Source organism: Dasypus novemcinctus, chromosome 20 (genome assembly GCF_030445035.2).
Source record: "Dasypus novemcinctus isolate mDasNov1 chromosome 20, mDasNov1.1.hap2, whole genome shotgun sequence".
Lineage (NCBI taxonomy): Eukaryota > Metazoa > Chordata > Mammalia > Cingulata > Dasypodidae > Dasypus > Dasypus novemcinctus.
The window spans coordinates 6,306,331-6,333,615 of record NC_080692.1 but is presented as its reverse complement, the minus strand read 5'-3'; the positions used below and the strand labels follow the sequence as shown (position 1 = coordinate 6,333,615).

At 51.5% G+C, this 27,285-nt stretch overlaps 1 protein-coding gene across 4 annotated transcripts in view; it reads right to left on the bottom strand.

Moving 5' to 3' along the window:
• The window catches only part of FRMD4A (FERM domain containing 4A), a 327,549-nt gene that overhangs the window by 114,570 nt on the left and 185,694 nt on the right, over positions 1 to 27,285 (bottom strand). For all 4 annotated transcript variants that reach the window (XM_058282382.2, XM_058282383.2, XM_058282381.2 and 1 more), the window contains exons 3-4: positions 24,211 to 24,305; positions 7,997 to 8,089 (exon numbers count right to left, since the gene is read on the bottom strand). In XM_058282382.2, the coding sequence (XP_058138365.1) occupies positions 7,997 to 8,089; positions 24,211 to 24,305 (188 nt within the window). The remainder of the gene's footprint in view (positions 1 to 7,996; positions 8,090 to 24,210; positions 24,306 to 27,285) is intronic.

Genomic DNA, 27,285 nt, shown 5'->3' with positions numbered 1-27,285 from the left:
CAGAGGGCTGTGATCTTTACCCTGTGATGGTAATGAATATTAAATCAAGGGAATTGAATTTTGATCAATATGTAGGACAGATGGCGCTTACTGACTTTTTAAAACATGAGGCTTATTTAAGTTTACATCAAATGCACCTTGACACATCAACTTCCGAGTTTCTTAAACTCTTGAATCAGATGCTGGACCTGTCAAAAAGGATCAAGCGCACAAAGAGAAGAGGAGTTTTGGTGAGGGGGGTGGAGAAGCAAGGATTGAAATGCAGAACTGAGCTGGGGAAGACACAGCTCTGCATGGGGTGGAACGTGAGGCTTTGGATACCCGGCTCTCGGAAACCGGGGATACTGAAAGGGGGTTAGGGTGGAGAGGGTGAGCTGGGAAGAAGCAGGCATGACGCTCTCCCAGAGCAGTGTCAGAGTGTGACGCCAAAGAGCAGTGACCAGGTCCCAGCCATGGGTGTCTGGGGCAAGGCGGGTCACCTCCCTGGGCTCCTGTCTCCCTGTCTGTGAAAGCGGGCTGGGATGAGGTCAGGGGCTCTCCACCTAAAAAGGTCCAGGTTTTAAAATATTGGACACTAATTCAGATTTAAACGAGAACTACATGAGCAAGACCAGCAGACCCACGTTGTAGAAGGCGGACAAAGCATGGCTGCAGACTGCGCCCCGTCCACGGCCAGCCAATCTACGCCTCCAGTCTGGACACAAAAAACACGTCTTCTACCAAATTCCAACCGTGTGCCAAGGCTGTTGTGATGAAGAGGATGCAAACGCACTAGAATGTGGGAGTAACTTCAGATAGTAGATTCCTCAGTCGACGGCTATTCAGCTGTACAAGTGCTAGCAGGTGAGGGCTGCACAGTGCCTTAATTACCCAGAGGTTCTCGACCTGGCTGGTGGGTCTCCTCCTCCACAAAAGTCCTCTCTATCTACCCTACCTCCTCCCCAAAGCTCTGCCTCTTGCTTTGCCAGCAAGTATTCTAGGTCAAAGAAGCTTCCCTGTACTGTGCCATGCCTGAGAGGTGCTGGGAAAGGTATGCAACATTCAGTGCTCTAAAACGGAGAACTGGAATTCAGCCTCCATGTCTACATCTCGAAGCGAAACAGGGGACCTTTGATTTCATTAAAGTCAATACGTCTACAGCCTTTATAAAGGGCCTTTGGCAAAAAAAGCAAAATAAGTGGAAGGAAGGAAGGAAAACAGGGAGAGGAAGGCAAAGAAAAGGCTCAGAATCAGGGGCCTCCGTCTGGTTCCTGTAGTTGCTGCGTGTTGTAGACGAATCTCGCCTCTGTGTCCTTGCTCGGGTGAGCCCTCCCACCCCCCAAATCCTCCTCCCCCACACCCCCGGCCAGCACCTTCCAGCCCAGGTGGTTTTCACTGACTTCGATGACTTTCCTTACTTGTAATATTGTCCTGACCCAAAGTATTGTCATTTTTTTTGGTTTGCTCAGATGAATTCCCACTAGGCGTAAGTTTCTTGAAAGCTAGGACCAAATCTTATTTTTGCATCTTAAGCCTGGTAGAAATACAAGCGAGGTAAGTAACTACAAAGGAAAGCTCTGACTTCTATCGCTGCTCTCCACTTTCCCCCAGCCAGAGCTCGGCCGGGACGGTGGGGCGGCCAGTGAGAGAAGGGGGAGGCCGCAGGTCTCCAAGAGGTCAGAAAACCCCAGGCTGGGGGTCACACTGTTCCAGGCCCGTCATTCCTCGACTGCCCGTGCTCACTACGGACATGGAAGGTCGCCAGAGCAAACCTGCTCCCCGCCGCGCATCCCAGCACCGGGACCCAGCAGAGCCGCTCAGCACCGGGGCAGCGCGCGCCGGGCCAGGGGCTTTGGTGTGAAATAACGTAACGTTTGTAGCGATGGCATCTGCTTTCATCCCACTTGTGTTCGTTCTCGAGAATGCAGGTGAAGATGGGCAAGTTTCCAGAAAATGAAATCCTGCCCCCCACCCACTTTTTCCCTGGAGGGTGCACTAAGGAAACCTCTAATGTCCATTTCCAGTTCTCTAAGAGCGGACAGTGGACATGAAGTGGCCACGCTGCATCTCCTGCTGCAGCATTCATTCATCTCCACGGAGCCCTACGCTGTCTGGAGGTGGAGGAATCAGGGAGAGGCAACAGCAGGCATCTTCTGTGACGAGAAAGCCACACTCTCGAAAGAACCCGGCAAGTGGTGCCCGCTTCCTCTCATCACCTCGACAGCAGCCTGGCAACGCCGCGGGGTGCGGGCCCGCAACCTTGGTGTCCCTGCAGATTTAACTTAGCCTGAGCTCCCCGTCGGTGTTAGGGAACTGGAAAGTAAAGAATGCCTGGGGAGAAACGGACCTCGGGCGTCTTGACTCTCACAGCGGGCGCCCTGGGGTACGAGTCTTCTGGAGCCCACGTGGGTGGCTTCGAAGTGGAGATTTTTTTCTTTTTTTAAAACTTCTGAGTTTCACTCGGGCCCTGTTGAAGCTTCTCCTCCTGGGCAGCAGGGGGCACTGTTGTGTTTCTTAACGTGCTGGGGCCAAGGCTACCTGAAAGTCAGCTGCCTGCAGGAGACCTGGCCTTCTGGTCCACCCAGGACAAGCCTGGCTCCTCTCGCACCCAGAGGGCTGCACGATGCTCCCAGGTCTGCATCTTGGCACGTTCTGCAGGACCGAATCTCAGGATGCCTCTTAGCGTCGCAGGGAAGGGTGCCCCGGGCCCAGGGAAACGTTTCCCCGGAGCGCCATCAACCACCTCGCACCCAACTAAGCCAACGGCGGGCGCTCAGCCTGGGCGCCCTGATCGGGCAGTGAAGGGACTGCGGACGTGCTTTTTTACCAGTGTGTGAGGACGCTTAGTGCTCAGCGGGCCCTCTGGCGAGTCTTGCACCCCTTCTTTAATCTGTCGACTCAACACGGTCCGGTCAGATGGCGAGGCCCCAGCCAGATGGCGGAGGCAGCCCTCCTTCCTGCTCCCCCGCTCCTCCTCGTCCCGCCCTCTCACGCCTGCCCAGTGGCCCCTGGGGATCGCGGACTGTTTACAGCAAGTGTTAATTAAACGGGCCAGCGATTTCATTGTGTAATCAACGCCAGCGTCACATTTGGAACGCTGACTTTTGGGAGCAAGAAGAGCGAGAACGACAAGGACAAGAGCTGCCACTGCCGTGAGCTCCTGTGCCACGGAGCTCTGCTGCTGAGAATTTCAGCTGCTCTGAAATCGGACCGGGGGGCCCGTGGGGGACAGCCCGCTGAAACTGCGCAAGTCGTGGCACCTCGTTCAAGTTCAAGGAGACGGATTTAATCTCGATCCACCTTCCTGCAGATCACGCGCACGACGGCAGCGACGGGGACACCTGGCCGAGCACACAATCCCCAGACATGCACACTCGTTCTCAGTCCGAAGCTGTGCCCACCCAAAGACCCACGGACTTCCCTGGGCGTGGGCACTTGCTCTTTATATTTCTTTCTCAGCCTATTTCTTAAGCTTCCCTGGGCAGCAACCTCAGAGGGTGACTTCTCCAATTTGGGGAGCTGGCCTGGTCCCCCAAGCAATGGCTTAGTGGCCTGGGGGGAAGTCGGATGTGACCTTGGCCATGCACTGACCATGCACTGCTTCTTGGAAGGGACCGTGCGTGCAGAGCAGCCAGGCAGGGAAAGAAGAGGCCGGAAGGCGTGGGGCTGTCAGACCACACGGGCAGGCTGAGGACACCCTCATTTTCCCTTTAGGAGAGCTGCGAGCCTAGAAAACTATGAGCAGAGCATCAGAGGAGCATTTCAGCAGGATGACTGGTGGCAGCACAGGAATGGAAGGGGCAACACTAGGGCAGGAATTGGAAACCGGTGATTTCGAGGCTGGGGGAGGCTCTTCAGAATCGTAGCGGGGGCTGTGGAAGGAGAGTAAGGGGTGGGGGTCAGGGTGCTCTAAAGGCACAAACAATAGGAATTGGTGGCTTGAGGGCGCAGAAGGCAGCAGGTGGACGGAGCAGGCCAAGTTGGGGTGCACCTCCTGATCCTGGTTTGATGGGCGGAAGGGTGAAGATTGATCTGATTGTGCGGACGGACGCCCGTCAGCAGGGGTGGCTGGCGGGAGTCGGCAGGGCGGCAGGGAGAGAGTCCAGCCAGGAGACAGCCTGGGTGGCTGTGGGCGGGGAGAAGGCAGCAAGGGGGCCTTGGATTGAGATACTCAAGGGCGAGCAGAGCAGGAGAACGTACAGCAGCCAAGGCCGAGGAGGGGCCCAGAGGAGAGCGGGCGCAGTGGAGGGAGGAGCCCCGCGGGCATGGAGGGGCGGGCAGGGCAGCGCCCTGGGATCTGGACAGGGCGGGGGAAGAAGCTGGGCAGTCACGAGCCGGGTTGGAGAAGGGGGTGGCAGGTGCACCCCTGCCTTACTGCCCCTCTGCCGTGAGCAGAGGGGGAAGCAGGGGCCACAGCTGCTGCAGGACACAGGTCCAGGGAGGGCGTCCTCTGTGAGGGTGGGAGAGCCTCGGGGGCCACGGGGAGGCTCCGCGGAGAAGAAGGGGCTGAAGACGGAGAGGAGCAGACAGGTTCGGGGAAACTGGATCTCTGGGGTGACCGAAGGGGCTGGAATTGGAGCCCCCATGGGTCATGTAACCTCGGATCATGGGATGGGGTGTGAGTGTAAGTATTTGGGGTATGGGCAGGTGGGGTCACAACAAAGATGGTTTGGATACAGCCGGGCTTGTGGGTAAGGGGGCGGGAAGCTGACGACGCTGCTGTGTGCCAAGGTTTGTTTTCTCTGCGAAATCGTCAGCGATGTCACCTGCCGGGAACCAGGGGGGTGAGGCCTGGCTTGGAATCTTCCAGAAGAGGTAAAGCCACCGTGGGAAGGTGGAGGACTCTGGCTGCACAGGCCAGGTACAAATGCTGGGCAGCAGGTGCGAGCCTCGCCTGCTCGGGGGCAGCAGCTGGGGGGAGGAGGACGGGCTGTGGCCAGGGGTCATGTCTGTGGGTGTCCTCCCCTCCGGCCGGGGCTCAGGGCAGCCCCTCTCCGCCACCACCGTCCCCTCCACTGCTGGACGGGGAGGGGACGAGCGCGGGAGCTTGGAGTCAGCCCCAACTGAAGAGACGCGATGCAAGCTTGGCTCCAGAACTTTCTAGCTGTGCGGGGGGAGATTTCCCTGACCATCTGGGGCCCATCTCCTTACCCTTAATTAGGAAAAATAATACCTGCTTCCAGGGTTATGGCATTAATTACTGCACTTAATTACACTAGGTGCTTCCTAACAGGGAGAGCCCCTCTCTCCGGCCTCTTACTTTTCAGGTCATTAACCTCTGTGACCATTCCTGGTGATTTCATAGATGGGGAACTGGAGAGACCGGGGGTCCCCTGGGGTCCGAAGAACGAGTTAGAGAAGAAGCATGCCCTTGGCCCCCCGCGCCGACGTTCTGAAAGTTCATTACCAGCGTCGGGCCCTCTCGAGAGGGGATGCTTCTTAGAGAGGACCTAGAAGAGGGCGAAGTGCAATTCTACGGGTTCAAATTCAAGTTACTTGAACTATCCAGGCCTCGTACTTCTGCGTCTGTTGAATGGAGGTGGCAATTCTGCCCTTGCACGCACCGATGTCTTAAGCACTGTGATGAGAGGATACATAAATGTCAAATCCCATCCCGGACGAGCGCCAAAACCTAGGCTAGTGGGTGACACGGGGCCGATATTTCCACTCTGGGACTTCCTCAGACCTGGCTCTTGGTGCTGACCTCGTCACAGGTGCTGGCGACCCGGAGGTCGGGCCGAGTTCCAGCTGTGCCCATGGCAGGGTGCGCTGGCGCGGGCCCTGCCACTCCCCTGTCGAGGAGATCGGCGACACGGGCAAGCGCGTGCCCGGGTGGAAGCACTTCCGCGGATTCGAGCATATTCCAAAGTCGGGGTCCTCCGTGGGGGTGGCTGATCCCACCCCTCCTTTGGAGCCACTAGCCTGGGGGTGCTGTAGAAAGTCGGGGAGCCACCACCCCGCAGCCTGGTACCAAGGCCGCAGCCACCGTGAGGTGCTGCTGGCGAAGTCCAAGTGACGGGGGCAGAGGGGCACACTGCAGGCAACGAAGAGGACAGCATGGGCAGAGAGAGAAGCTGGAGGCAGAGAATGCAGGCATCTCCGCACCCGAGGAAGCCAGCCAAGAGAGAAGGACGTGGGGCCCGCGGGCCGGGCCGGCGGATGCTGCCACAGTTCTGGGAGGACGGCCGTGCAGGCGTGGGGAGGAGGCGAGGATGGAGCTGACCCTGGGCCGGCTGCGTCTGGAGGGCTTGGGCGGAGCCAGCAGGCAGCCGGGAAGACACCTGCTGTCCTCTGCACAGACCGCGTCCCCGGAGCCCAAGCCGGACGCCCACCCTGCGGCGCCATCCCGCCGCGCGTCAGGCGGAGGGAAAGGGAGGGAGGCGGTGTCCCTCAATGGGGGCTTGGGGATTTGTCCCTGAGGGGCGTTCCAGGGCTTCCGCTGATGGCGGACGGGTGGCACTGGCTGTGGACACGCGGGGGATGCGCGCCAGCGGTCTCCAGGACCCCACACCCCGTTCTCTCCACAGCGCACACTGGCCGTGCCTCTCAAGGCCCTTCTGCTTCTCCATCTAGGAGAAACCAGCTTGGAGGGGTCTGGGTCTCCTCAGGGACCAACGTGTCAACCTCACAGCGCCCCAAGCTCTCCCACGCCGGCTTAGCTCACCCATCCTGCACCCAGCTGGCTCGTAGAGACACCTTGGCAAAAACGAAGCTGCAGGCAGCCCCGTGTGTCCTCTTCCTGGCAGTGCTGGTGGGGCAGTGCCGGGGGGCGGGGGGCACTCACCCACCTGTGGCCACAGGTTCACGAACTGCTTACTTCCAACTCGAGTCTCCTCGGCACCACCCCCTGCCCCGAGGAACTCCCTGCTTTACATAGTTCCCGTCCCATCCACCTGAGAAAACGCAGGCACCGTTCAAGAGACCGTGACATTGAAACCATTCGCCGCAGAACGGAACGGCTGAGGTTAGCTCCGACACGTTCACGGCCGCTCCGTCAAAAGAGGCATCAGATGCAAGTTCAACTCGACTCCACCAGCCGAGGTGGAGCTCCGTCCTCCCGCCGGTAAGTGGGCCTTGAGCTCTGGGGCTCGGCTTTCCTCCGCCTTCCGGGGTGGCGGAAGGGCTGTGTCTTAAACCGCGTGCTCGCTGCATTTGCAGTCGACGTGTGTCCTTGGGATTTTCTGTGCACGCATTTCAAAGAAGAGGGACGGCGTCCTGGTGGCAACGCCCGTGTGCTCTGAAGATGGGGGCAGCGGAACCGCAGCGCCCAGCGGATGTGCTGCGATGGGCTCCTGAGGGACACGTCCAGGTCCCCTGACCGGGGCCCCCCAACTCTGCCACCACGCGCGGGAGCCCGGCCCGCGGACCAACTCCCTCCGCTCCCCCAACACTGTCTGCCAGTGATGCGCCAAGTCCGCTTGACTTCCTGAGACCCGAGCAAACGCGAATTGCTAGAGGCAAGTTCAGTGATTTGGAATCACAAAATAAAGCTTGTTACGACTGATTAGTGACCAGAAAACGCCCACAGTTTCTGATGTTTACCATCCCAGGTCCCATCTTCCTAGCTGAAGCTGTGGTTTGCTTCGAACTATTCCTATTTGGGGAAAAATTGGCAACTTTCAAGAGACCAAAGTGGTACTTGTGACAGAAAGAGAGAGAGAGATCGTGTTATGCAGCTTCAAACCAGAAGCTAGTCCAGCGCATGTGCTATTAAAAGAGGCCCACGTAGGCTGACACATCGACGCCACTCCAGAACAGGCAACAAGGAAACTGAAAGGTTTCCCTTTCAGCCCACCTGGCAGTCACAGCACAGGGCACAAACGCGTAAGTGCAAGAGCGCCCCACGAGGCGCTGCACACGCACACCCCGCGCCGGCCGCGCCGGCCTCGACGGGATGGAGGGCTGGGCCCCTCGGCACCAGCGGGCAGCTTTCAGAGCGAGCGCGGCGTCCCTCTCCTCCCAACCGCTCTCCCCGTCCAGGCTTGTGCAAAGCAGCGTGGAGAGCTGGGGTACCTACCTGACACAAAAGTACAAAACCACGGGTCCTGACTTCTTAGGGAAGTCGTGCTCCAAAACCCTTCGATCGAGCTGAAGCCAGTTCAAGTGCCCCCTGAGGAAAACAAAGACACACGGGTTAGGAATCTGGGATGTGCAGAAGCGCCGGGTGGTGAAAGCATCTGCGTAACAGAAGGTGCCGGCTCAACGTGGGCCGTCGCCTCGCTGTTTACATTTCAGTACACGAAGAGGCCAAAGGAGTGACGTGGGGAATGCTGCGCCAGCAGGAAATCCTGCGCCACCTGAGGGAGGAGAGCACCGAGGAGAAAGTCAAGGGTTCCAAGGAAAACGTAAGCGTAACTCTCGCCCTGGCCCGTGGCGTCTCGCCACCACACACCCGAGGGCAGCGGTGTGGCCGGTGTCAACGGCTTCTTGCTGAAGCAGACGGGCCGCAGGCTGCTATGACCAGCCATCCCACTCCGAGAAGCGGACCCGAGAGCGGCGAGGACGGGCGCAGGGACGCCCACAAAAACGTTTGTACACTGTATGTGCAATGGCCGAGAACTGGAAACAAACCCAATATTTACCAACAGGCAACAGATACACAAACACACTTTTTGAAATTAGTTAAATTTTTTTTTTTTTTAAAGATTTATTTATTTATTTAATTTCCCCCCCTCCCCTGGTTGTCTGTTCTTGGTGTCTATTTGCTGCGTCTTGTTTCTTTGTCCGCTTCTGTTGTCGTCAGCGGTACGGGAAGTGTGGGCGGCGCCATTCCTGGGCAGGCTGTTCTTTCCCTTCACGCTGGGTGGCTCTCCTCACGGGCGCACTCCTTGCGCGTGGGGCTCCCCCACGCGGGGGACACCCCTGCGTGGCACGGCACTCCCTGTGCGCATCAGCACCGCGCATGGCCAGCTCCACACGGGTCAAGGAGGCCCGGGGCTTGAACCGCGGACCTCCCATGTGGTAGACGGACGCCCTAACCACTGGGCCAAAGTCCGTTTCCCTAGTTAAATTTATTTATCCCTCTCACCCCCCTGTTTTCTGCTCTCCGTGTCCGTTTGCTGTGTGTTCTTTTGTCCACTTGCATTCTTGTCAGTGGCACTGGGAATCTGTGTCTCTTTTGTTGTTGTTGTTGTTGCATCATCTTGTTGTGTCAGCTCTTCGTGTATGCAGCGCCACTCCTGGGCAGGCTGCACTTTTTTTTTTTTGTACACGAGGCAGCTCTCCCTACGGGGTGCACTCCTTGCACGTGGGGCTCCCCTACGCGGGGACACCCCTGCGTGGCAGGGCACTCCTTGCGCACATCAGCACTGTGCATGGGCCAGCTCCACACGGGTCAAGGAGACCCGGGGTTTGAACCGCGGACCTCCCATATGGTAGGTGGACGCCCTATCCACTGGGCCAAGTCCGTTTCCCACGTGGGCTGTTTTGAAGAACACTGAGCCAGGGAGACGTCCAATGACCCACAGACGAGTCACGGCTGCCTGGTTCCCCCACCCCTCTCATGCCCCTCCTCTCTCGTCCCCCTCCGTCCCCTCTCCTTCCGTAGCCATAACCCCACCGCGTCTCTGCGCCTGGATCGGGGGGATCGGGGGTGCAATGGTGAGCAGAAACCACACACGGCCCCTGCACCCCCAGACTCATCCCTGTGAGGAGACAGACCCTGAGCCTCAGTCCCCCGTCCACTATGTACTGACCGAGCGTCCTGAGTCCCCCGAGTTAGGACCGCATGTAAGGAGCTGACCTGGTCTGGGGCTCCAGGAAGCACTTTCCGGTGCTGAGCTGAGCCCGGAAGAAGGAGCAGGAGCCAGCACGGCTGGGAGGAGGGGAAACGACACGGCCGGCAGAGGCCGGCTCGTGCCAAGGCCCTGAGAGGGGAAGGAAGCAGCGTCTTAGGGCGAGGGGGTGTAGAAAGGGCTGGAGACGGCGGGGCGTGACAACGCACAGCCTCGGAGGCCAGCTTTGCGAGCGGGGTGGAGCCGCGGGACGGAGCGTCGCCCAGCCTCAGGTCAACACCCTGGACGCAGAGCCCGCAGTCACCCTGGCTTAGTAAAAACCGTACCGACGAGACAAAACGAATGGTGCCGAAGCTCTCCAGGTGAGCCTTCCCTGGTGCTGATGATGGACAGAAGGGCGTGAAGGGCTGGCACCTGCTCTGTGGGTAACGAGAAAGAGTATCTATTTGCAAAGTGGCATTAAAACATTTGCTCCCGGGAAGCGGATTTGGCTCAGCTGACAGCTGGCCCATGCGCAGTGCTGATGCGCGCAAGGAGCGCCCTGCCACGCAGGGGTGTCCCCGCGTAGGGGAGCCCCACGGGCAAGGGGTGCGCCCCGTAGGGAGAGCCGCCCAGCGCGAAAAAAGCACAGCCCACCCAGGGCTGCACACATGAGAGCTGATGCAGCAAGATGATGCAACAAAGGAAAGAGATGCAGTTTCCGGATGCCTCTGGATAATGCGAGTGGACACAGAAGAACACACAGCAAATGTGAGAGCGGACAACAGGGGGAGGAGGGACTTAAAAAAAAAACAAACAAAAAAGTTTGCTCCTTCCTGGTGGGCCGCGTGGCTTCGCCCTCTGTCCTCTGCTCAGAAGCCCCTCCCCTGCCCCTTCTTCCGGGCAGCTCTCCACGCCGCTTCGAGAAAACCTTCCCTGTCCACGGCTCCACTCTGCCCTGGACCACATACCCCACCCTTAGCACACTCCCCCGGTGCCCTGCCACGTTCTCTAGACCCTCCTCTGGCATGCACTCATTTCCCCAAGAGACGGGTTACATCTGAAAAACGTGGCAAGACCTACCCCACCAGGTACAAGTGTGTGGATTCGATCAGCTGGAAGGCGCCAGACCACGGTTAGCTCTAACTATCAGGGGTGACAAGCTGTGGCCACTCCCCTCTTGCTCTGAAAATGACCAGAGCCTGCAGGGCCTCCTTGTGGTCAGCCACTTGTGACCACGCCACATGCCGGCTCTTCTTGGGGTCTGGCTCACGCAGTGTCGCCTCGCTGGAAGCTTCTGTGAACTCTGGCTTTGCTGAAGGCCGCGAGGGAAGGCCTGACTTTACTGAAGTCTGCTTTGATTGCCTGATCCGTGGCTTCTTTGGAGCGTCTCCGGAACTCCTGGTGCATTGCCATCTCTCGGGCTTTAGGCACGATCTGGCATAATTACTCATTTGAAGACTGCCACCTCCCCTCAAACTGGGTTGTACGTTTTCAACATTAAAAGAAACCATCTCCGGAACCTGGCACAGTGTCAGGCAAATACCAGGTGCTTAGAAGAGTTTGCTCGATGGAATAATAACCTACCAGAGTAATCCGTCCCACGGCAGATGTCACTATTTCACCCTTCACCTTACAGCAATTCCTGATAGAGGGTAGGTTAGAAAGACTCTTGGTGATCCTCGCCAAGAGGAATATTTGGGGAACTCAGAGACTTGCAAGGTGCAGGAGCACGTGGCTTTTCCCGGGCCCGAGCTCAGGAACACGGGCCTGAGGCACAGAAAGTCCCACGTGTGCCCTCGAGGTCAGGCAATGGGGGCCAACACCAGAAAACCAGTGAGTGCCAGCGCACGCGGACAGAAGGCAGGACGAAGTCCACGGGACCATCTCGACGGACACGGAAGAGGCCGTCACCCAATCCAGCAGCCCCTTCTGGGTGAAAACAGCCAGAAAGCTGGGAGCAGAAGGCAGCCTCCTCGCCACTGTAAGGGGCACATGAGAAACACGGCGAACAGCCTACATCAGGGCGAAGACTGCAAGTGTTCCCTCTAAGATCAGGGACGAGACACGGATGCCCACCGTCACCACCGCTATTCAAGTTCTAGCCAGAGCCATTAGGCAAGAAAAAGAAATAGAAGGCATTCACACACGAAAGAAAGAGAACTTTCCCTATTGCAGATGACACGCTCCTATATGCAGAAAATCCTGAAAATATTGCGACAAAGCTCCTCTAGGTAATGAACGAGTTCAGCAAAGTGGCGGGTACGAGGTGGACATGCAAAACTCAGTAGCATTTCTCTACATTAGTAACGCACAGCCTGAAGAGGAAATCAAGAAAAAAATTCATTTATAATAGCAACTAAAAGAATCACAATCTAGGAATAAATTTACCAAGGATGTTAAGGCCCTATAGTCAGAAAACTACCAAGCATTACTAAATAATTCAGAGTACCCAAATTAATGGAAAGACAGTCTGTGTTCATGGGTTGGAAAATTAATATTGTTAAGATGCCAATTCTACCCAAAAAGATGTACAGATTCAACACAATCCCAATCAGAATTCCAACAGCCTTCTTTGGAGAGATGGAAATGTCAAGCGTTAACTTCATATGGAAAGGTAAGGGCCCAGAATAGCCAAAACCATCTTTAAAAAGAACGAAGTTGGAGGACTCGTATTTCTCAATTGTAAAACTTATTATAAACCACAGTAACCGAAACAGGATAGTCCTAGCACTAGGACAGACATATAGAACAAGGGAATTGAAAGTTCAGAAATTAACCCTCACAGCTGTGGACAACTGATTTTTGGCAAGGGTGCCAGGTCCACCCACTGAGGAAAGAACAGTCTCGACAACAATGGGTGCTGGGAAAAAAAAATATCCACATATAAAAGAATGAAAGTGGACCCCTACCCCTCATACAATGTATAAAAATTAACTGAAAAATGGATCAAAGACCTAAATATAGGAGCCAAAAATTATAAAACACCTAGAAGAATAAACAAGGGGAATATATCTTTACAACCTTGTATTAGGCAGTGGTTTTTCAGATTTAACACCAAAAGAACGAACAATGGAAAGCAGACTTGGCCCAGTGGTTAGGGCGTCCGCCTACCACATGGGAGGTCCGCGGTTCAAGCCCCGGGCCTCCTTGACCCGTGTGGAGCGGGCCCACGCGCAGTGCTGATGCGCGCAAGGAGTGCCCTGCCACACAGGGGTGTCCCCCGCGTAGGGGAGCCCCACGCACAAGGAGTGCACCCCGTAGGGAGAGCTGCCCAGCGCAAAAGAAAGTGCAGCCTGCCCGGGAATGGTGCCACACACACCGAGAGCTGACACAAGAGGATGCAACAAAAAGAGACACAGATTCCTGTGCCACTGACAACAACAGGAGCAAACAAAGAAGACGCAGCAAAATAGACACAGAGAACAGACAACTGGGGCAGGGGGGTGGAGGGGAGAGAAATAAATAAATAAATAAATAAATCTTAAAAAAAAAAAAAAGAATGAACCACAAAAGAAAAAAACCAAACTGGACACTATCAACATTAAAAACTTTTGTGCATCAAAGGATAATATCAAGAAAGACAACCTAGAGAATGTGAGAAAATATTTGGAAACCATATATTTGACAAGGGTTTAATATCCAAAATATATAAAGAACTCCTACAAGTCAACAACAAAAAAGACAGATGACCTAATTAAAAATTCAGCAAAGGACTTGAATAGACATTTTTTTCTTCCAAAGACGATATACAAATGGCCAATAAGCACATGAAATGATGTTCAACATCACTTGCCTTTAGGGAAATGGAAATCAAAACCATAATTTCACACCCACTAGAATGGCTATTAAAAATTGAAAATAATAGCTGTTGGACAGGATGTGAAGAAATAGGGAGACTTGCTCGTTTTGAGTGGGAATGTAACGTGAAGCAGCCTCTGTGGAAAAGTTTGTCATTTCCTGAGAAAGTACAGTACAGATTTACCACACGACCCAGCAATCCCACTGCTAGGTACAAAAATACCCAGAATAATTGAAAGCAGGGGCTTGAACAGTTACTTGCACACTGATGTTCTTAGCGGCATTACTCACGATTGCTAAAAGGTGGAAGCAACCTGAATGTCTATCAACAGGTGAATGAATAACAAAATGTGGTAAATTCATAAGTGCACTATTATTCGGCTATAAAAAAGAATGAAGTTGTGATTCTTGCTACAACATGGATGTACCTTGAAGGCATCATGTTCAGTGAAATAAGCCAGATACAAAGGGACAAATATTGTTTGATTTCACTTATGCGATTTCATTAGAATATGCAAATTCATAGAGTCAGGAATTAGAATACAGGTTACCAAAGGCTAGAGTGGGGGTGAAGAATGGGGAGTTACTGCCGAAATGAAACAGAGTTTCTGTTTAGGGTCATGGAAAGGTTTTGGTAATGGATGGTGGTGATGGAAGCACAACATTGTGAATATAACTCCACTGAATTGTAAAGTACTTGGAAGTGGTTAAAATGGATAATTTTAGATTGTATGTTACCGGAATTAAAAAGTCAAAAAAACCCATAGAACTGCACAACACAAAGAGTGATTCCTAATGTAAACTACAGACTAATATTACTAATATAATTATAATAACATCCTTTCATCAACTGTAACACAGGTACCACACTAATGCAAAATATTAATAACAGGGAAAACTGTGTGTGTGTGAGCGGTCTATGGGAATTCCCTATTTTCTGTATGCTTTTGCAGTGATCTACAACGGCTCTTATAAAAAAATGTTTAAAAAAGTTGGAGGGATAGAGAGTAGAGAATTGATTAATTAAGTGAGTAATCAATTAGTTTAGTGGGGACATGTCTCATCAAGACAGAGAAACAGGCTTCATTTGGACACCACTCCCCTGGGTTTGCTCACTGCCCATTCTTGTTGTCCATGGTCACAGAGGACAAAGTGACAGGTGGATTCTCTCTATGATTTCATCCTCACCTGTTGGGACTGACCCATGCAGTCCAACAAAAGCCATGTTCAAGTCTTAACCCGTGTTCCTGTGGGTGGGAGCCCCTTTGCAAAGAGGACCTTTGACCACGGCATTAGTTAAGGTGTGGACTCTGGGTGAAGAGCATCTTTGAAGGTTCCATTTAGTTGAGGCCAGATGGAGTCAGGGTGGGCTTTGAGTCACATGACCAGAGTCCTTAGAAGCAGGGGAAGGTCAGGTGCAGGCAGGAGCAGTGGAAATCAGTGCCCGACACGACGAGAGCGAGACTACCACGCCACGGAGCACTGCCGGAATGCCGCAGGCTCTGGGGGAGAGCAAGCCCTGCCAGTAACGTGGTGCCGGACGTCCAGCCACCAAAACTGGGAGACGGTACATTCCTGCTGTCTAAGCCGACCCACTGCGTGGTGTTTGTCAAGGCCACTGGAGCAGTTTGGCTTCAGAGGTTTCACTTTCACTTGATTAAATTATGATTAGGGCTTTGATGGGGCCACATCAGTAGGATGTGCCAAGGAAAATGACATGGCAGAGGAGAGAGTGGGAGTTTTGGATGCTGGAGCCCCGGGAAGTAATCACACAGGAGAAGAACACAGAGGAATAGAGATGGCTCCACAGACATGGCAGAGGCCCCGGGAAGAGAGAGAGCCTGAGAGTCTACAGCTGACCCTGTGGAGCGAGCAGAGCAGCTGAGCCCGGAGAGGAACGAGCCCCAGGAGAGAAATAAGACTTGTCCCAGCCTACAGCTGAGATGAGAAGAAGCTGGGACTACGGAGGCTTAAGAGAAAGAGGAAGGCTGAGCCCTGGCAGACGTCGCCCGCCATCTTGCTCCAACACGTGGGGGCAGACTGTGGTGAGGGAAGTAACTTACTCTTTATGGCCCTGGTAACTGTAACCTTCTATCCCAAATAAATACCCTTTATAAAAGCCAACAGAGTCCTGGTACTTTGTATTAGCACCCCTTTGGCTGACTAATACAGCCACCCTGACAAACTGACACCACGTTCAAGTTTTTAAAGGAATGACATATCAGTACCGTAAATATTTAACTAGACATTCCTTTGTTCCTGGCCATCTTCTGTGCAGCATTGATCAAACAATTAAATGACTGGAAAGTAAGAAAATCATCAGTAAGCAGAAACAACAAGGCCAGAATCACCCTTAAATGGAACAAATAGACTGAGGAAAACTGGCTTTCTCTTCTCCACTTGCTGTTTTTGAACTCTACCACTCAAATGCTACTTGGGCACAGGAGGCACACACTTGCTTGCACCGACACCAAATTGTGGGAAGCCTCCCTCCTTAAGAGGGACGCGGCCTCCCACCATGTGTAAGAGCCTTCCTGTAGAAGGGGCTACGCAAGGGAAGATGGAGGGATGAGGGCTCACCCGAGGCGCTGACAGCCATCTCTACAGACCCAATATTTGGCATAAGCTGAAGATGGATTAAAACATAAACTGGACAGAAGAGCACACAGCAAATGGACACAGAGAGCAGACAATGGGGGGGGGGGGTGTTAGAAATAAAAAACAAAACAAAACAAAAACCATAAACTGGAAATCATAATTCTGGGGCCACCATTGTTGACAGCAGACAGACCTGTTAACCTTTTGTTTATTGCTCTTTGTATTGGGTACAAAGTCACCTTTCATCCACACACTGGTAACGCTGTATAGGGTTTTTCCTTCCCTGTATAACACCTGGCTGTCCTGATTTCAAGTCCCTCCCTCAAACTCTTTTTTTCCCCTTTGAGTTAGGTTGGGAAGGAGAGCAAAGCGGTACAAGAAGCATTTTATCTACACCGTTTAACTAACAGATGCCTGATAGCTTGGTTTTCATTATTCTCATTGATTTTTCATTTGAGAATTCACATCAATGCCTTTGCTAATTTCAAAGGAAAAACAAAAGCCCTAGCAGACAGAGTATTTTTGTGATCACCTGACTGATCAGTATCTTGAAAGCTGAGCAAGGTAACGCTCATTGCCTTTATGCTTGTAGTAGGTCAAACTGTTGGGCTACTACCAAACACGCAATTGCTTCCGGGCCACAGAAATTGGACGCATTTATTAAACCGATGGTTTTCTGCATCTACTTAGAACATAAAAACATTTTTGGCTCAAGTGCTGGCAGCTACAATAGAGATGGCCTCAAGGAGAGCTTTGTTTGGACGGTTACTGGAGGGTAGAGGTGTGGGATACATGTGTAGGAACTTACCATGCTTCCTGGACTTGAGGGGGCAGTGATCCTCAGCGCTTCTTAGGTGTTTTATTACAGACACATTACTTCAGAGGGAATGAGTTTTTACCCAGAGTCGAGGTGAAAATATGAAATGCTTAGAAATGCCACTGAACGGAGGGGAGCGTGAAGCTTCCAAAGAAGGGGCTTACTTAGGGCACTAGACTCAGCAGTGCATGTGCTCAGTTCAGGGATAGGGAATGAGCTAGAAACACTCCAAAAGGGCCTTCATGGGGGGTGGGGGGGATGTCAGAGAGAAAAAGTGCACATGAAAGAGACACACAGAACGGCCAAGTCAGGCATGCCCTGGGAGAACCAGGGGACTAAACGATGCGTGATTTGAGCAAACTGAGTTTCTGGTTTTAACTTCTTATTTATGGAAGACGTTTGCACCATGATGTTCTCTCAAGGCTGTTGACAGTTTTCTTTTGAAACGCCTTCTAAACGATATCTTTACTATTTACCTCTAAACGAAAACTGCAAGGATCAAAGACCAATTACTTCTGCACCTCCAGAACTTAATGGCAGTGGCCGCTAACCATGTAAGAGAAGGGAAACATCCGCTCCACGATCTGCCCTGTGTATGGATGTTCTCGCACGTTCAGTGACTGCCACTCAAGCAGAGTCTCTGTCCCTGCCCTAAGTAGCCTAAACGCCAAGCTCCCCTGTATCATCTGCATGGAGAAGGGAAGGGGTAAGAGAAAGCCAGGTTCCCGAGCACTTCTCCGATGGCACCACTCTCTTTTATTTCTCTTAGCTACCCACAGAAAGAGTTATGTGAAAACCCTTCTCTGCTCACTAAATAGAAGGAAGAAAACATCTTGTCTGCATCTGACGTGGGCTGTCTCCCAGGCAGGAAGGAGAGCCGAGCGCCCCGTTCCCAGAAGCAGCTCTCAAGGTCCAGGCGGGGAGGCGGAGGGCACGGATTTCCCCTCAGCTCACGACGCAGCACGTTCAGCGAAGGAAATCCCACACCTATTCTCAACAAATTGCTTGCCCAGAGCCGTTGCTTGCTGTTTCTTCTGCAATCGGAAAAGGGCTTTCCTACTGTTTATTTTTAAATTGCAGCTAAGCTGGTGACTGGCTCGCCAGCCAGACCTTTCCAGACACCCAGATGAGAGGGCCGGGCCAGCACAGCCGGGGCCTCTCCCACGGCCAGCGCCCGCGGTGATTTGGGCCCAAAGATGCTTTTCCAGTGCAATGGGGCATTTCAGATCTTTATCGTCTGGGCAAATCAGACTCCCTGAACGGTGCAGTCAAGTGATTCAAGGAACTGAGACATAAGCACCTAAAAAAAAGATCCTTAATTGATGATCTTATAGGGTTTTTGTTGTTGTTTGTTGTTTTTTTTGTTTTGTAGGCAAGGTAGTAAAGAGTTTATTAATAAACAAGAAAATGAGGAAAGTACACGGTCTGAGGCATGAACTGTGGCCAACTGCAGACCGAGTTGTGTCTCTTAAAGGTTTTCAACTTAGTATCTGCAAAACTATAAAAGTTACCCCAAAACGATTTTGCATGTCAAGTTTTGTGGAGGAGGGGCAGTGAGCATTAAGTTCTCAACACATTTTAAAGGGGTCTGTGGTTAAATAACAGACTAAGAACTACTAATTTTCTTAATTGGTATGTAGAAATATGTTCTAAGCGTACCTGGCTTTTCAAATGTGCAATCATGGCTAACCACAGTTCTTAGCTTTCTCCCTCAACTTTCTAAATACTGTTTTCATTACATGGATACTTATATATAGCAATCAACAAGCAGTTCTTAAAATATGACAGGAGAGACCAACTGAAGTTTGAATACCTTTAACCATCATTACTTTAACTTGGGGTTTATCTGACTCTATCTGCTGAACAATAACATCTAGGTTAAACCGTATTTAGTTCTAGTGGGGACCTTTTGTTCCCCCAGGCAACAATTTAAAAATAAAATGAACAAATAATTAAAACCTGGGTGTTGAAACAGCCGTGGATATATTTCAAAACTCAAATGTAAAAGTCACTTCCCCTCGTGATGGGATTATTTTGGTAAGTGCAGATCTCACTTATACTATTTGCACACAGACTTGTGTGAAACCTGACCTGCTGCGGGTAGCGCTCAAACTACGGGGTTTCTAGAATTTGTCTAGAAGGGAAATTCTTTGTAACTTTGCAAGCCCCCTCCCAGGGCATTTCGTGACTGGCCCCCAATGCACCAAGACGAAATGGAACCAGCTTCTCTTCTTGGATCTTGAATCTGGAGGGAGCAGGAGAAATCTACTGCAGCGCTGTCTTCTCTCCAGACCCGGGGCTTTCAAACTTGGCCGCATGTCAGAACTAAATGAGCAGCTTTGAAAACTCTCCATATTCAAGCCACACCCAGACCCATTAATTACACCAGTTTCTGGAGGGACGTCCCAGGCATGGGGCTTCCTGAAGTGCCCCCGAGGAGTTTCTGTGCAGCGGAGGCTGAGAAGCAGCTCCAGCAAAGCATCAACAACCGCTGAAGGTCACATGCGTCCCAGGCACGCCCCTCGCCTCAAAATGCTTTCAAGGTTGCCAAAATGTCAGCGTGCACGGGTACCATCCAAACCCAGGTCACTGATGGGTAATCACTGGTATGACGCTTTTTATTACGACTGAGTTATTAAACATAAAGCAGGATTAATGCTTGGATCGGGAGCCTGGAACAGAAGACATTCATGAGAAAACGGGTGAACTGTGAATGAAGTCTGGGGTTTAGTGAATGGAGAAGCGACGCCAGTTTCTCCGTTTTGAGGAGTGCAGCATGGTCTGCAGGATGTCAGCACCCGGGGAGGCCGGTAAGGGGTCTGTGGGGCTCTCCGGCTAGTGCTATCTTTACAACTCTTTGGAGAGTTTCTAATTATTCCTAAATAAATTGTTAAAAAAATAAACTGAGGAGAAAGCCAGAGCAGGTGGAGCTGGTACGACCAGTGCACAGATGCTGGTTAAGAAACGACCTTACGAATCCGCAGGCAGCCTCTGAACTCCCTTCGCTCTGTGTTCTCACTTCTTCCTTCACGAGTACAATGACGGGGTGAGAGAAACCTGGAAACCCCCATCTCCTGTCTACACTCGGCTTCACCCCGCTTTCCTCCAGGCCCACCCAGATCCCACGAACACAAGGGCAGGTACTACTAAAGCAGCGCTGCCCGTCCACGGCCGTCAGGCCCACCCTAGGGGGAGGCCCGCTGGGCACACCCGCCCTCGACGGCGTTTCCCCGGGCTCAGCACCCCGGGCTCGTCCTGGCCGGGGAGTCGTAGGAAAGAGGCAGCCGTTAACCACGCGCTGGAGCTTGGGCTGCAGCAGAGGACGTCGCCGCCCAACACACGCGTCGCACCTGCGTGAATGGCGCACACGCACCTGCAGTGCACCTCACGGCGCACACCACACCTCACACTGCACACGTGCACAGCTCACAATGTGCATGCACACTTCACCTCACGGCGCACACACCACACCTCACGCTGCACACGTGCACACGTGGACAGCTTACAATGTGCACACGCACTTCACCTCACGGTGCACACACCACACCTCACACTGCACACGTGCACACGTGGACAGCTCACAATGTGCACACGCACTTCACCTCACGGTGCACACGAACTACACCTCAGTGCACACCCACTTCACCTCAGTGCACACACACTACACCCCATGGTGCACAGGCAGTACACTTCATGGTGCACACACACACCTCAGTGACACACACCTCAAAGTGCACACACACTACACATCATGGTGCACACTCACTTCACCTCAGTGCACACGCACTACACCTCAGGGTGACACACACTTCAACTCACAGTGCACATGCACCTCATAGCACACACACACTTCACCTCAGTGCATATAACCTTACCTCGCAGTGCACATGCACACACACGCACCTCCCAGTGCACACACACACTACCCCTCACGGCGCACACGCACTTCACCTCCCAGTGCACACACACACCTCCCAGTGCACACGCACCTCGCAGTGCACACACTCACCCTAAGCCTCCCAGTGCACACACCCACCACCCCTCTCAGCGCCCTCACAACACACCTCTGCACACTCGTAGCATTCGCCAAACCTCACAGCGCGCGCATGCACCTCTCACACCATTACACACCGTTTTAAACGTATTGAAAGACCACAGGCTTCTTTCCAGAGGTGCCCAGCGACTAGCGAGGGCAGGGGACGCACCGCGCGGCCAGCGCTTCCCCACGTAGCCCGTCTGGGGCCAAGTCACGCCACTGGGGCCAAGTCGGGGTGCAGCTTTGGAGTCCACCAGGGAGGGGAGGCTCAGGCCCCACGAGGTCCCGGGCCGGCCTGTCCCCCCTGCCATGCCCCCCATCGTCCCCGCCGCCCTGTGCCTGCCCCCCCCGGCCATGCCCCGCGCCGCCCCCCGCGTCTCCTGGCTGGTCCCCTGGAGGCCTGGCTCCTGTGTCCCACCGGGGACGCGCGCACTTGCCGCCTCTCAGGGGCCCTGGACCTCCGGCCCCTCCGGATCCCAGGAAGCGGTGGGGGTGGCACGCCCGCCTCCCGCCAGGCCTCTGCGCACGCTCACACGCACGTCCCTTCCTGGCTGGCCCAGACAGGGGCCACAGGAGCAGCTTGCAGGCCCGGCGACCCCGCCCAGCGCCCCCGCCGGTGACGCGGGGAGCTGGCACCCCCACCTCTCCCAGGAGGAGCACGACCCTCGACCCCCAGCTGACCCCTCCAGCTGGGCCGGGAGGGCCGGGGCTCGCTCTTGCCCGTGGGCCCCGCACGGCTCTCCTTCTTTGACTCTTGCTTCCTCAAGGGGCGGGGAGGGGCTATGGGCGCCCACCTCGAGGTCAGGGGGTCTTTCGGGGGGACGAACCTCCTCGGAACAGGGGAAATGGGGGATGGAGGCGCACGGTTTCCTGTGAGCAGAGACGGAGAGGGTCCCCGGGGCTCCTCAGGGGACGGGGTGGCGTGGAGCTGCGTGTTTGCTTCCTGACCGCGCGGCCCGCTTGCCCGGCCGGGGTCCCCGGGCCTCCCGCGGGCACGGCCCTTCCTCAGACCCGCAGCAGCCAGGACACGGCTGCCCGCGCAGCCCCCCGGCCCCGGCCCTGCTCCCCTCGGCTTGCCCCGGGGTGATGTGGCTCTGCCCCCTAGAAACCCCGCCGCCTGAAATGCCACCTCCCCAGTTACCCGAGGCCGTCTCCATGGACACCCCCTTTCACTCCGGAGCCCGACGTGGCCCTCCACTTCTCTCAGTCACCCCATCCATTAGTAGCTCCATGTGGGAAAACGCACCCCCTCTCTCCCGCCCACTCAAGGGGGTGCCCCACCTGACCCCGCTTCTGCGCCCATCAAGCCAGCCCCACCCGTTAAGCTAATAACCCTGACAGGTCAGCATCCGTGTAATGCTGCGGGGTCAGAGGAGGTGCGCGTGTGTGCACGAGATGTACAGATGTGCACGCATGCGTGGATACAGGCTGAAGAAAGAGAACTAGGAAACATGTGGTTATTCTCATCTAGGACTCTGCACTCTTTTTGCCAACAATATATTAAAAAGAAAATTGATACATAAATTAACTCACAATGGGTCAATGTGCTAAATATAAGAGTTGAAACCTTACGACTCTTAGAAGAAAGCACAGAGGAAATCTTCAGGACCTTCTAGTGGCAATGCATTCTTAGATATGGCAACAGACGCAAAAGCAACAAAACGAAAAACTAGATAAACAGGACTTCATCAAAATGAAAATCTTTTGTGTACCGAAGAACATTATCAGGAAAAAAAACCCTGCAGAATGGGAGAAAATAGTTATAAATCATATATCTGATATGGTTTAATATTCTTCTACAACTCAACAACAAAAAGTCAATTGACCCAACTAAAAAATGAGCAAGGTACTTGAATGAAGATTTCTCCAAAGATATACAAATGGCCAATAATTACATAAAAAGATGCTCAACATTGTCATATCCACTAGGATGGCTTCTATTACAAAAATGGAAAATAACAAGTGTTGGTGAAGTTGTGGAGAAACTGAAATACTTGTACAATGCTGCTGGACATGTGCAATAGTGTTGCTGCTGTGGAAACAGTTGGGGAGTTCCTCAAAAAGTTAAACACAGAATTACCATATGACCTGGCAATTCCACCCCTAGGTATATACCCCAAAGAACGGAAAGTAGGGACGCAAACAGATACCTGACACCACTGTTCATAGCAGCATTATTCACAATAGCCAAAAGGTTGAAGTAACCCAAGTGTCCATCAACAGATGAATGGACAAGCACAATGTGGTGTATCCATAGAGTAGAATATCATTCTGCCATAGAAAGGAATGACGTTCTGACACATGTGACTACACGGTGAACCTTGAAACACTACGTGGCGTGAAATGAGCCAAACACAAAAGAACAAACACCTCATGATTCCACTTATGAAACATGTAGAATAAAAAAAATTCACAGAGACAGAAGGTAGACAGAGGTTACCAGGAGCTGGGGGAGGGCGGATGGGGAGTCACTGCTCAATGGGTACAGAGTTTCTGTTTGGGGAAGATGAAAACATTTCAGCAATGGAAAGCGGTAATGGTAGCATGACATTATAAAATAACTACAGTCACTTAATCATACACTTAAAAATGGTGAAAATGGCAAACTTTATGTTATACATATCACCACAATAAAAAAAAAGAAAAAAAGAGAACCAGAAGCAAAAAATAACAAATGTTGACTGCAAGAAGAAAAGAAGAAAAATGGAAACGTTACTAAAGATATTCCTTACTCATATAATAAAATACCACTAGATAGGGCCAAAACTAAGGTCCACTGAAAGCAAATGTACTTTTCACTGGACAAGTGACCTGAATTTTTTATTTCATATTTTCTATTCTAGTTTAGATGGTGAAGCTACACAGATGCTTTGCATTTCGAATTTATCACCAAATTCACTTCCTGTTATTGTTATTTCAACACTGAAGGGAAATGTTGACTTTCCAGAAGTTTCCATTTAACTTTAATAGAAAACAAACTCAGACATGTCTGCTTTTAAAAATATAAATTTTTCAGTTCTGAACACAAACTCACTTGATTATAAGAACTAATTCATGTAATAATTTATACTATCAGCATCTTCCTAACTCACTCCTTTGGCTCTCCAGGCACGACCACAGCCCTTTGACATTTGGATGACAAATGTGGATCGCCCTGTCCATACCCCAGAACCCAAAAGTCCTTCCCTTGCTGAAGGCGAGAACACGCCACTTCAGACACCACGCCCCCTTCCCCTGCAAGCCCTGAGGCTTATCAGCACACTTACGTCTCGTCCGTGAACGCTATTCCAAAGTATTCCTTCTCCTTGAGATTGAAGTGAGATGCCACCAGGTCAAGAAGCTCCTTGGCCAAAAGCTTGGGCTGGGCAGGGAGAAGAAAATGGAAAAAAAAGAAAAAGGTAAGTGACCCGAAGCTACTTTCCCTAAAACACACCATTTCAGGTCTAAATAATTTTTAAAATGGACTGTCTCAAAGCTCGAGTATATCAACATGACCGATTTTTATAAAAGCCCAGAGGAGTAGACACAGAGGACACAGCTGAGAAAACAGCTGAGCAAAGGGTCAGGAACAGACTGAGACCTTCTGTCTGGTTTCTAGAGGCTTGTTCTATCAACCTTCGGCACTCCCTCTTCGGCAAGGTGGTCAGACCCTGGGGGCTGTCCTTCTCCACACAGCTTAAGAATACATTTCATGCTGGATGGACAGGAAGCTGACTTATTTTCAAAAATACATATTTAACAAATATATATAACAAATGCTCATATTTTCTACATGCAAGATGCTGTTCCCAGCACTCTACGAGTGCCAGCATATTTAATTCTCATCACAGCCCTAGGGGGAGGGTCCTGTAATTAATCCCATTTTATAGGAAAGAAATTGGCACCCAGAGATCAAGCAAGGGTTTAAATTTGGATGTGAATCCTGGCCATCTGGCCCCAGTGTCTGGGCCTTCAACTACCCTACCATGATGCCATAAATTAAAATATAAACCAAAAGAATATCTCATAAAAGAAATATTAAAACCCTTGAGAATAGTACTTATGAATAAAGTGAAAATTCAACCTCTCTCTGCCTTTCCTAAGAACAGCTCTTACTTAAAGAATTTTTAAAATCATAAACGTTTTCTTAAAAATCTCTGCAAGGTGTGACATTATCAAGATGGCAGAATAAGAACCTCCAAAATTCTGCCTCTCCCCCAAAAGCATTGAAAAAACCAGCAGCGACAGGCAGAAACTATTTTCTGAGAACTATGGAAGACAGTTCAAGGGTTACAATAAAGAAAGGAATGCTGACTCAAGAAGAAAGCAAATTAAAAATGGTAGGAGGTGGCAGACTTGGCCCAGTGGTTAGGGCGTCCACCTACCACATGGGAGGTCCGCAGTTCAAACCCCGGGTCTCCTTGACCCGTGTGGAGCTGGCCCAGGTGCAGTGCTGATGCGCGCAAGGAGTGCCGTGCCATGCAGGGGTGTCCCTGTGTAGGGGAGCCCCACGCGCAAGGAGTGCGCCCCATAAGGAGAGCCATCCCGTGCAAAAGAAAGCGCAGCCTGCCCAGGAATGGTGCTGCACACATGGAGAGCTGACACACAAGATGACGCAACAAAAAGAAACACAGATTCCTGTGCCACTGACAGCAACAGAAGCGGACAAAGAAGATGCAGCAAATAGACACAGAGAACAGACAACCGGGGTAAGTGGGGGAAGGGGAGAGAAATAAATAAATACATCTTAAAAAAAAATAAAAATGGTAGGAAGACCTTGTGGTGCCTTTCTGGGCCCGTCCTCAACTCCTTCCCTGGGTTGGTGGCACCAGCCCATGCTCCTAGGCTGGGTTCCTGGTCATGGGTTCTGCAGGGAGCAGAGCAACCCTTTTGCACATATGGGGGTGCATGCTTGTCTGTACCATTCTGTCTGGTGGCAGCTTGAAGGACAATCCAAGATGCTCATCTCTGTCTCATTTGTCCCAGAACTTACTCTAGACAATGAAACAGGTGGCAGAAAGAAAACAATCAGACCACAGTGGCCTGGTGCAAAAGGTACATAATATTGTGCCTAGGACTGGAAGGAAAAGCTGTGAATTTCCTGGGGTTAAAGAGGCATGTGGAGTATCTGCATATACAAGGGAATTTATAAGGCCATACTTGCATGCCCAGGCCAAAACACATTTCTCAGGTCAGAAAAGACTTGAGAGCACCCTGTGTTTTCACCTTGGACAGTTCTTGAAGCTCATTGTAAGGCTGGCTAACCACTGAAGGACAGCACCAGCACAGAACCAATCCAGACAGACTGGAAAAAGTGTTTTCTCCTATGCTTTTTATTGTTGTTGTGGTGGCTGTTGCTAGCTCCTGGCATTCAAGGAAATTGATGTTACAGCACCAGCTGAAACAAGTTAAGGAAACAGAGACTTCAGTGACTACATGTCAAGGGGTTTAGTGTTTGCATAAATAGTTTGGAAAAATTTCTAAACAAATAAACTACGGTGGCCTTCAAAAATAGTAGAAAAAAGAAACAACCCCAGTAAACCTTAGGATAGGGAGAGAATCTGATTTCCACATTAAAATATTCAAATGTCCAGATTTCAACAAGAATATCATAAGGCATACAAAGAAACAGGGAAAGATATCCCATTCAAAGGAACAAAATGAAATAACAGAAACCACCAAATGAGGAATACCAGACATTGGTCATACCAGAAAAAGACTTTTTAAAAACAGTCTTGAATATTCTCAAAAAGAAAAAGGAAAATAGAGACAAAGAACTAAAGGAAGTCAGGAACAATATGTGAAAAAAATGAAACTCTCAATAAGAGAGACCTATTTTAAGGAACCAAACAGAAATACTGGAACTGATAAGTATAGTAACTGAAATAAGAAATTTCCTAGAGGGCTCAATAGCATATTTGAGCTGGAAGAAGAAAAAAAAAAATCAGTGAATTTTAATATTGGACAATTGTAATTATCCAATGTGAGGGACAGACAGAAAAATAAATGAACAAAAGTGATCTGAGACAAGCCAGTGGAATACCATCAGGTATACCAATATATGCATTATGGGAGTACCAGAAGGAGAAGAGAGAGATAAATCCATATCTAATGAAACAAGATTGTTATAGATTTAGGATATTAAATTTAACCCTCATGATAATCACAAAGAAAATATCTAAAAAATAGGTAAAAAGGAAAGGAGAAGGGATTCTAAATGATTCCCTACCAAAAGCCAATCAAACCCAAAAGTAGGCAGTAACAGAAGAAATAAGGGGAAAAAGGTATAAGACTTACAAAAACCAAATAGCAAAAGGGCAAAAAAAAATCCTGCATTTTCAGTCATTTCTTTAAATATAAAT